We start from the raw sequence: 10,911 nt of genomic DNA on the forward strand, positions 1-10,911 counted from the left end.
CGATGCTGGCGCCGCTAGTGGGGAAATCCCTTTATTAATTATTCAACCTCGTTCACCCAAACCATTGGTAGGCATTATTTATAAGGAGCTGTAGAGGCATGTTCCTTATTAATGAGGTCGTGACGTATGTAACACGCATATTAAATGAGAAAATGTGATTGGTTGTAATCATTTCTGTCAACAATAACACGTGGGGTATAGCCAGTAGGCCTACAGTACAGTACAATTCCAATGTCGATCATTCATATGAGTATTTTATAACATGCCATATTACAATAATATTACAATAATATGAGGAAGGCTCAGGCCTTGATAGGGAGCTCTTCGTTAATAGGGCTGGTGAGCGAGAAGACTCGGGGGGGGGGGGGGTTATATAGTTAGGATGATGCCATCATGGCAGTTGACCCAATAGACGCTGTCGCAGTATAGAAATAAGTGGGGAGAATGTGGGAAACTAAACACAACAGGAGAAGGATAGGTATTTTTGCCCGGAGATAAGCATAATGATCCCAAGACCCAAGTGTAATTAAGATTTATAGGGAGCTCTCAAGCGAGCTTTATGGTTAAGGGTCGAATGTGTGTGTGTATACCGTCAACGAAAAAAACTTGACCCGGTTGACCGGAACCAGAAAACCTCTGCACCCAGGTGACATTTTTGCACGCGAATCGTATACGCTAATGCACAGCAATTTACCTGGGGAGAGATTTTCTTTTTCCAAACAATTCAGCGGGACGCTACGATGTTTACGCAGAGAAGCCGCTGTTCGGTTGAAGATTTCGTCAAAACAGGGCCGAATCAAAGTGTAACGATACCCTGGGGCGAATCGAAATGCATTAAACAACAAGCTGCATCGCTGCCAGAGATTATTTTTCTCTTTCCGCGACGAAATCGTGCTTTGAACTGGCAAAATTCCGCAAAAGATTTTCCGTCTGCTAACTTTTCCGTAGTTTCAAGCGCACCAACATGATCGGTTTGGGGCTGCCCGTTTCGACGACGATTTCGTCAATATCATGGGGTGTGACAATATGTCAACGGTCTGGTTCCATTAATAATGCAATAATCTTGAAAGTACATTGGTCTCAATGTCTATTTCCCCGTTTCCATGTCAAAATCCTACCGTGAAACCTGAAACCACTCGTCCACAACACTGGCCATTTTAATTTTCCGTAGAAAGCGCATGCGCACTTAACTCAAACGCACGCGCTACACTCAGGTCTCACAAGCCGGTGCGGAGGCCAGGCCTACCTGCCTCCAAAAATGACGCGACGTCATTTCATGCATACCCCTGTTCCAGCGGCTGTAGACTTGGCAGTACGTTACTCTCACACAAACCAATACATTTCTGAATAGCATGTCTCTTGTATTGTAGTAGAATACATCTGACCAAGTTTGACCAAGTGATCAGGTGTTAATCTTGAAGTTATAAGGCATAGAGGTGAATTTTTTTTCAAATTTGCGTTATACAGGGTGTCTCATGCATTGTGCTACATCAGTCTATGCATGACTGTATGTCTAGGCGACGTTGGTCTTTTTGAATTAGAATATAAATCTTAATTACACTTGGGTCTTGGGATCATTATGCTTATCTCCGGGCAAAAATACCTATCCTTCTCCTGTTGTGTTTAGTTTCCCACATTCTCCCCACTTATTTTCTATACTGCGACAGCGTCTATTGGGTCAACTGCCATGATGGCATCATCCTAACTATATCCCCCCTCTCCCACCCACCAACTACTCGCCATCAATCATTGACATTGTGTGCTAGCCAACTGCTTCTTCGGTAAACTGCCATGATGGCATTATCCTAACTATATAACCCCCCCCCCCCCACCGAGACTTCTCGCTCACCAGCCCTATTAAAGAAGAGCTCCCTATCAAGGCCTGAGCCTTCCTCATATTATTCTAATTCAAAAAGACCAACGTCGCCTAGACATACAGTCATGCATAGACTGATGTAGCACAATGCATGAGACACCCTGTATAACGCAAATTTGAAAAAATTTCACCTCTATGCCTTATAACTTCAAGATTAACACCTGATCACTTGGTCAAACTTGGTCAGATGTATTCTACAATACAAGAGACATGCTATTCAGAAATGTATTGGTTTGTGTGAGAGTAACGTACTGCCAAGTCTACAGCCGCTGGAACAGGGGTATGCATGAAATGACGTCGCGTAATTTTTGGAGGCAGGTAAGCCTTGCCTCCGCACCGGCTTGTGAGACCTGAGGGGGTATCCAGTCAGAACGGCCCCTGGTCAAAACGGCCGTTTGAGTTAACGTGCGTTTGAGTTAAGTGCGCATGCGCTTTCTACGGAAAATTAAAATGGCCAGTGTTGTGGACGAGTGGTTTCAGGTTTCACGGTAGGATTTTGACCTGGAAACGGGGAAATAGACATTGAGACCAATGTACTTTCAAGATTATTGCATTATTAATGGAACCAGACCGTTGACATATTCTCACACCCCATGATATTGACGAAATCGTCGTCGAAACGGGCAGCCCCGGACCGATCATGTTGGTGCGCTTGAAACTACGGAAAAGTTAGCAGACGGAAAATCTTTTGCGGAATTTTGCCAGTTCAAAGCACGATTTCGTCGCGGAAAGAGAAAAATAATCTCTGGCAGCGATGCAGCTTGTTGTTTAATGCATTTCGATTCGCCCCAGGGTATCGTTACACTTTGATTCGGACCTGTTTTGACGAAATCTTCAACTGAACAGCGGCTTCTCTGCGTAAACATCGTAGCGTCCCGCTGAATTGTTTGGAAAAAGAAAATCTCTCCCCAGGTAAATTGCTGTGCATTAGCGTATACGATTCACGTGCAAAAATGTCACCTGGGTGCAGAGGTTTTCTGGTTCCGGTCAACCGGGTCAAGTTTTTTTCGTTGACGGTATACACACACGCATTCGACCCTTAACCATAAAGCTCGCTTAAGAGCTCCCTAATATGAGGAAGGCTCAGGCCTTGATAGGGAGCTCTTCGTTAATAGGGCTGGTGAGCGAGAAGACTCGATGGGGGGGGGGGGTATATAGTTAGGATGGTATCAGGCTGTTTCGCTGCATTGCCAGTTCGCTACCAGTCGTTTCGCTACATGTGGCGGTCGTTTCGTTACATGGTAGGTCGTTTCGCTACATGGGTGGAGTCGTTTCGCTACATGGATGTAGGTCATATCGCTACATCGTAGGTCGTTTCGCTATATGGGTGGAGTCATTATTTTTACTCTATTTTACCCTACTATAATTCCCGGTGGTGACTACAAATTTATTATAGCACAGTTTGCCGGTAAAAAAACTTATACGGTTTGATGGCGCGCAAGGGGTTCTTGTCGTCCTGGCCCGGTATCAGACTGTTTCGAAGTTATGCTTGCTCGTGGCCCCTGGTTGTGACTGTCTTATCTCTCTCAAAGTGCTGCTTTGTTTTGGCTCTTTCTGTGGTTGTGTGGACTTCAAGCATGTCATGCTACGAGTGTAAGTATCAGATTACAGGATTTAGGCCTAGGCCTACCCCATGGCCATGTACCTACTGCCTACTTAGTACTTGTACATAATGCAGTACTTCTTGTACATGTTGGATGTTCTACATCATCGTGGTGTAGGCACAGTGAAGAAGGTGAGGAAACTTCCAACATGGAGGTAAGGTAAACATCGAGGACCCGATTCTTCACTTGCTATATACATTCTATCAAACAACTATACTTCAGTTCACTATGGTGTAGGCTAACACTATAGGCCGAGTCCTACGTACACCCTTCAACACCATATTCAAGGCAGGGCGTAGGCTGGTTTGGGCATGGGCCACATTACTCGGTAGTCATGGTTGGCCTAGTATGTCTATATGTACATGTCTTCATAAATGAGTGGTCATGTTATACATTGCGTACATTTCTAGCATTGCCGATCCAGGTAGTCTACCTAGGGACTGCCTACATGTAGGCCAAGTTCCCACAGGCAGTCAATTTTTGATAGATTGGTTACTTTTAATATGTTATAGGGTTATGCCGCTGTCGTTCAGTGGCTTTGGTGCGTGGTTGTTTCAAAGAAAATGGCACACAACACGGCCATCGCGGCACGAGAGAAAGCCTCACATACACTGTAGTCAATATCAGGAAGTCTCAGCCAGCTAGGCCTAGTCACAAAAAAAACTAAGCTCACTGAACATTGAACTAAAAAGTATAGGCCCACCCCACCACCCTGCAGCCACCGTACATGTGCGTGTTGTTTCCTTCTTACCCAACTATATTCTTAGTGGTTGTGGTTGTGGCCAGCTGCCTGGACCTAGGCCCTATCTATGTACCTTCTCTTTGAAGAGAAATCAGAGCTCATTCAAAAAAAATTGTTGGAAGGCTGAAAACTCAGCTCATTTTCAGTACCATCTTGTTGTTTACATATTGATCTAAAATTGACATTGCAATCAGATTATTCAAAAATAATGACATGGCTAGGTGCGAACCAAGATATGTTGACTGGAAATCTGAGGTCCAGGAATTTGCCAAAGGTAGGATTTATGCCTTTTAAACCCTTTGTAAATTGGATGAGCACCAACCGGCTTCTGGTTTTACGATTAAAGGCCAGGGTCCAGTCAGATCTAGGTCAGTTGGTCGGTAATGCTGAAATGAATTACAGGTGATTACTCGGCAGTGGTCAATTCTCAAGAATGGACATAAAATACATGTACAGGTATCATGTATTATTCAATTACAAATCAAACGGAGGTAAAATTGGTACAAACTAGTCCCATTGTCTACTAAAGTGTGAGCAAGTGAGTGGCATGGCCCCTGGTCATTTATTCACTTCCCTTACTGGCATAATTTCTAATGGATTTTTGAATTTGTATTTTTCAGCTGTAAAAAGTGGCAGATCAGATAGGCGAAGGTAAGGGATTTTCCATATTAGGTATTAAAAAAGATTTAGGATAAATGATCACTAATTGGAGCACCATCTCGCATTTTAATGAAAATGAACAGGGATTTTCTTAAAGGGACTCTAGACAGTGGACAGTATGGGTCCCCAACAATAACATCTCACAGTTCGTCAAAACTATTCATGCTTGTACATACAAGATATTTGATGTTTAACATATCATGACCCAAATACACTAGTCACCTGATGATGTCCATTGATATGTTACTACTGCCTGTAGTCCCCCTTCAAATCTTGAGTCTCGTATCTGCTTGTCTAATTTCAGTGATTCGTCTGCTCTGGATTCAATACGGATAGAAATAGAAGTCTATTCTAGCAACATCAAACAGCAGAAATACGACATTAGCAAATGTGCAGGTAAGAGTGAGACATTTTTTGATATGGGCAGGGCATTGGTAAAAGTATGCAATTGAGCTACATGTACAATATATTCGCATTTATAGCAATGCATGCCAGGCTCGAAAGATCACTCATCCGTGTGAAGAATTGGCCTATCAGTAGGGCATTACGAAGTCATCTTTTTCACATGTGGTGCCAGTTGGTGATATGTTGTACTGGATGTCTCAGTTGTCTCATCCTGAACCTCATGGCTAATACTCCTTTAGATATATGCATTGTAGCCGGGGTATTACCCATGAACTATTCCCTGGCATTTCCAATATGCCAAGGTTTTAGATCTTTAGATGCAATAAACATTGGTGGTCAAGATGAATTGTCTTCGTTTTGAGAAGTCCATTAATACACAATTTCTTCATTTCATAGCCTCAATAAACCCTAATAAATTAGTTAAAATGCTACATATTGTATGGAGATTCATTTCTTCGGTTTCATTCATGTGGGTATTGAGTATTTCTCCTTCGTTGTTCATTTTAGACTCGTCGAAAAAACGTGGCCATCTCCGACAAAAGATGGAAAAAGAAAAGAAAAAACTTGCAGCAGTCATTGAGTTGTACACTTCGAAGTCTGGTGAGGAGATTGTGATTGAAGATGTCACTAAGGAAGATTACATTTTCCCTTGGGAGCAATGTTCAGGTCAGTTAATAATAGATTTATTTTCTTCAACTAAAGCCAAAAACAGACCTTCGTGGATCATGAAAAAACCCTGCATTATGTGAATTTAGGAAGACCGGAGGTAGCACCCAGCACCACTACTCCTCTGAAGCATGAAGTGAAAAGGCAATTGCGATGTGCTCACACAATACCAGTTGCTTGTCAGGGAAATGAAGTGGTTTTGATGCTCACATCTGTAATTGGAATGAAGTGTTTGATTGGATCTTAAATGCCAATATTACATTTGACTTATCTATTCCAGGTTACGCTGTCATGTCCTACTCTTTGAAGAAGAAACTGGTGGACATTCATGAACATATTCATCGATATCAGGAAGAGAAGCTTCTCCTTGTTCGTGAAATGAAGGCAGCTACGTCTTACCTGACAGGGCGAGTGATCAGCCTTAAAGAGATGCTGAAGGTGGCAGATAGAAGTCCTGATGAGTTTGCAAGTGAGTTGGCCTTTGGTTCGGACTCCTGACTTGTAATGGACGCATGATCAAATGGGAACAAAACAAAATGAGGCCAATGAAGAGTGGCGAAATTTGATACTGAGTGATCTTATCACCTGTAAAGCAAATTGGTTATGTTTTTCGTGTCCTTACTGATACAGCTTTTATGCTGCATCTCTCCAACCATTTTCCTTTAGATCACTTCTTCTGTTTTTCATTACTCTAACCCTAACTGGGTTTTTCGGTGGGATGTTGGGAGATGAGTATAATAACATAGACTCCGAAAATGTGCTCATCTGGAAGTCTTTGGTCTGAATGTAAACTTTGACAATTCATCACTGAGCTCATAGGTTCATGTGCACTTCAATCTCTGCAAGTCTTGTCAACATTTTCTTGTAAATCAGATTTTCCATTTCTTGTCCATTGGATTTTGGTGTGTTGATCCAATTTTGGTCTCCCTTTCAAATGATCTTTCTATTGTTTTTCTTTGCAGATTATCTAGATAGGGATGAGGCGTACCATTTAACCAGTGCAAACGATAGAGTAATCCGCGGTGCTATGGTGGAGATACGTGGAACACTGGAGTTCTATATAGATCTGCTCGAGCAGAGTGCCAATGTATTCCATACGGTCACGCGTGACGAAGAATATCTGGAAACGTTTGACATTCTTTATCAGGAGGATGAAGAAGAAGAAAGGGCCTATGAGTGTGAGAGTAATGATGATGACGATGACGATGATGATGATTTTGTTGATGATGATGATGATGATGATGATGATGGAAATAATGAATAGAGCAGTCAAATACTGGTCATCGTGCTTCTGGTCAGTGGTAATGATGGAAAGGGTTTTTTACTTGAAGGGCTTCTCCACGTATTTGGTTTGTAATTCTAAAAGGCCTTGGTCACCGGATATCGTTGTTTCTGATGGAATATGCCTTAACCTGAGCTTTCTCGCAGTATACTGACAGGCGATGTTTAAGATTAGATTAGAAACAAATACTTTTTATCATTGCAGCTCTATGAATGGTCTCAGTCTAAGGCAGCTTGTAGAGTGTCTGGCTGTCGGATGTATGGAAGGGTTCTCATGGACCTGGATGGCCATCTAGCACGATGCCACAGCAGTGTGTCAAGGAGGCAACATGACCAGCTACCTGAATGCAGCCAAGGTGCTGCAACTGAAATGCTCTCCAGAAGTATGAAGTGTAAGAATGTGGAGACATGTGAGGTGCGAGGCTGCCGGAGTAATGGCCTTATAAGAACACTGACACGACATTTGAAAGAGGTGCATTCAATGTCGAGGATAGAGTATGCTGCCTACAAGATTTTCATGACTTTACAGTAGGTATTTTCTTTCCATAAGCTTGATTAAAAGTTATGGTATGATATTGATAAATGAACAGACTTTCAAAAAATGGCTTAAGATTGCAGAATCAGGCCTGTCTCTCCTTGATTGATGACTTTAGTTGATCATGTTGAACTTGGAGAACGATGATTTATTGCACTTAGGCCAGTAGGCCTTATTGTTCAGAGGCATCGGGCATAAGATTAGATTCATGTAGGCGATATTTGTATTCTGAAATCATCATGATAACTTTCCTGTGAGCAACCGTCGTGACCGTAGCAGCAGATAATTAGGTCTGCTCTCTTTCACTTCAGGATCAAACAATCCACCTACGGCTATGAGCACCAAAAGAGGAATACAAAGCAATTGGATCAGTGGGAAAGTAAGTGTTCTTAATTGAATGTAGAGTGCATTCACTGCTCCCTGGATAACTCGCAGAACTGTTGATGAGTTCGATGAACACATACTGATACTGATGATGTCGACATCTGTGTCACTGAGATTAAATGTAGCATAGGAACATCAAGATTGAGTAGTATAAACAACCTTACAATTTAGATTTGGCTAAGGCCATTGTCATTCATACACAAACATCAATCTTAGACTACTACCTACAGCAAAAATAGAAGGGACTATTGTACAATTTACAAATACCGATAATCATTCTACATATGGACGAGTAGGTTTGTTTATGGAAATTAGACGATGATGAAGACAATGCCATGCTGATCTTCCAAGAGTTGAAAGAGGACTTGTGAGAGAATAAGCACAGTGTTGCCTGTGTACATGTACATGTGTGGGTAATGCTGGCCTTTTTTTTGGTTGAACCAGGATTAAGCGGAATTTACCCGATGCCAGTGGATCAGCAAGTGTCATCCATGAAGCCAATCAAGAGCATCCTTTCAGACACTGAGAAAGACTCCTCTAATGGTATGTATTATGTTTCTGTGTATTAATGAGCCTTACTGCATTGTGCGCATCCTATGCATTCTAGTGCATATCCCAAAATTTCCAGGAGCAAGAGAAGAAGTGACACTATGAAATGGAATAAAATCTAAATGGAATGATCTGGGAATAGAAGGCCAAGTCTTCTCGTTATAAATATTTTTGTGGCGTTTGGCCCTTTTGTACTTTACAATAGTAAACCTGGCTTATAACGGATTCCCATAAACCGACTGTTTGCCTATAAGGAATTGATCTACCAAGTCCCGTTTTACTAACTGTATCGTTTCTGCCTCATTAATTCATCGTGTATTAAACGGATATCATTGGACAAAAAGTCCTGGTCCCAGTGAATCCGATATATGCAGGGTTTACTGTATTTCCAGTGTTTCAAATTTCAAAGGGATCTAATTATGGGTAGCAAAAATCATTTTAGGACCATGTGAATGATGTGCAGACAGCTTGTTTACAGTGTCATTGAAATGAATGTTCTATAGAGTTTCCCCTTCAATCTTTTCAGAGACAGAGATAACTGTAAGGAACTGGTTGGATATAGCTCAAGAGAGCTACATCAGCGCCAACGTTACGAAGGAGGTTTGCCCGGTGTTTGGAGAGATTGGAGAGGAGTGCATATTTATGGTGAAAGTTGAGTCTAGATGGGGGGCACTCATGGACAAAACTGATACCAGGATTTTTAGGGGTCAAGGAGTAGGGAAGCAGGTGATTTGTTATACTTTGCACCTAAGAAAGAGATTTTGTGATGCAATTGAGAAACAGAGGTATGTAGATGAATTCAAGAACAGCATAGAAAATAACATTTTTATAATGTCCTTTGGATCCTCTGGCAAGCAGTTTACGTATCCATGTTCAGCATGTAGATATTTCCACAAAATGGATAGGATCAGCATGTTGTATTCTTGGAGGGAGTTGGAAACCTCGAAGCTCTTGGATGCAATTCTCTTTTTTCATCAATGACTTGGATCAACAAAACACTCGAGACATCACAGCTATGAACTTGAAACTTGGTGCATATAACCCCCTATATCAGATAACCTCTGGTGCTGAATTTCAGTCCGATTTGATTCTCAACTTGGCCACCCGAATGTGGATATCTAAAAAGTGTGATATCTCGCTTATTAATGACTTGTTTTCGATAAGAACTTTTGTGGTAGGTACTCATAGCAAGGATACATCATATATCTTATTCAAAAAGATTTGAATGACTGGTACATGATTGATTGAATGATTGATTATTTGGTGCATTAACATGATTGATTGATTGATTGTCTAGAAAGCAAATTTTACTATGTACATGTACACACAATGTTTTTCCTATCCTAAATTTATTATGAGATGGGCTTTGCATTTTGATGGAACATATGTTGTTGGAACTTGCAAATAAACATTTGGCAATATAAATAGTGTGTTTTTTATTCACTTTATGAAATGAGTGGTGCGCAATGTGTGGAGCTGAGCACCTCTATACACTGATTTTTGTTGGACATGGAGGAACCATCAAGAATACTTTGGCAGCATCACCTATTCATATCTATGGTCTCAGTTTGGGTTTGGTGGCCAACAGTAGTTACTGATGAACAAGTATTCAAAACAGGCCTTCCTTCTGTGCATGTACTTCCAAAAGAATGCAAGTTTGTCTGGATCCGTTTTAAAAGACATGGTCACATTACTGGCTTGCATCAAAACAGTGTTCCCATGCGAGGATGTGATTTGTCTCCTTGAAGATCCCTCGTCGCTGGTTTATTAACTCTCTCAAGTGAGGTACCTCTGGCCAACCCACTAGCACGGTATATACTGGGTGACTTGGATTCCAACTTTTAATTTAAGAAAGCCAGCAATTCCCAATCTTTGGCACAATGTCGTCATTGAATTGAGTGCAGTGTGTTTCGCTACGAAGTACATGGCGTACAGATGTAACCAACCAAAAACTTAAGCCTGCACCACACGGTGAAAATTTGCGTGATGCAAGTGACACGCGTGCATGTTGCGACAGGCAAATTCTCACTGTGTGGGGTCGTTTTTTGCTGCGTTTCTTCCCTCGCGAGTCGAGACGCAGCCGATCTAGCATGTTTGATATTTTCTCGACACGCGAGGAAGTTAATCACCGTGTGGGGGCTACCTGCAGCAATGTTGCCCGAGTTCGACGAATCACAACAAGCAGATCGGTCACATGATTTATAGGTCA

General features: G+C 41.8%; 1 protein-coding gene across 3 annotated transcripts; it reads left to right on the plus strand.

Moving 5' to 3' along the window:
* The first annotated feature begins 2,387 nt into the window (after positions 1 to 2,387).
* LOC135483682 (glutamic acid-rich protein-like) lies at positions 2,388 to 10,111 on the plus strand. Of its 3 annotated transcripts, XM_064764680.1 has the most exons (11): positions 2,388 to 3,117; positions 4,417 to 4,496; positions 4,843 to 4,873; positions 5,187 to 5,278; positions 5,795 to 5,953; positions 6,234 to 6,422; positions 6,916 to 7,247; positions 7,440 to 7,762; positions 8,081 to 8,148; positions 8,598 to 8,696; positions 9,229 to 10,111. In XM_064764680.1, exons 2-7 carry the CDS (start codon positions 4,436 to 4,438, stop codon positions 7,215 to 7,217), a joined length of 834 nt encoding a protein of 277 aa, XP_064620750.1. In that variant the 5' UTR covers positions 2,388 to 3,117; positions 4,417 to 4,435; the 3' UTR covers positions 7,218 to 7,247; positions 7,440 to 7,762; positions 8,081 to 8,148; positions 8,598 to 8,696; positions 9,229 to 10,111. The 3 variants fall into 3 exon arrangements, with proteins under 3 accessions (XP_064620750.1, XP_064620748.1, XP_064620749.1); XM_064764678.1 differs by lacking the exons at positions 4,417 to 4,496; positions 7,440 to 7,762; positions 8,081 to 8,148; positions 8,598 to 8,696; positions 9,229 to 10,111 and having other exon boundaries at positions 2,389 to 3,469; positions 6,916 to 7,433; XM_064764679.1 differs by lacking the exons at positions 2,388 to 3,117; positions 4,417 to 4,496; positions 4,843 to 4,873; ... (2 more) ...; positions 6,234 to 6,422; positions 6,916 to 7,247 and having other exon boundaries at positions 7,441 to 7,762.
* The last annotated feature ends 800 nt before the right edge of the window (positions 10,112 to 10,911 follow it).

This window comes from Lineus longissimus, chromosome 2 (genome assembly GCF_910592395.1).
Source record: "Lineus longissimus chromosome 2, tnLinLong1.2, whole genome shotgun sequence".
Classification (NCBI taxonomy): Eukaryota; Metazoa; Nemertea; class Pilidiophora; order Heteronemertea; family Lineidae; genus Lineus; species Lineus longissimus.

Bases quoted from the DNA above. Each gene is read 5' to 3' on its own strand.
- LOC135483682 (XM_064764678.1), top strand. From the start codon at position 3,307: ATGGCGCGCAAGGGGTTCTTGTCGTCCTGGCCCGGTATCAGACTGTTT. The intron at 3,470-4,842 runs GTAAGTATCAGA...TGTATTTTTCAG, and splicing joins AAGCATGTCATGCTACGAGT to CTGTAAAAAGTGGCAGATCA. The intron at 6,423-6,915 runs GTGAGTTGGCCT...TTTTCTTTGCAG, and splicing joins AAGTCCTGATGAGTTTGCAA to ATTATCTAGATAGGGATGAG.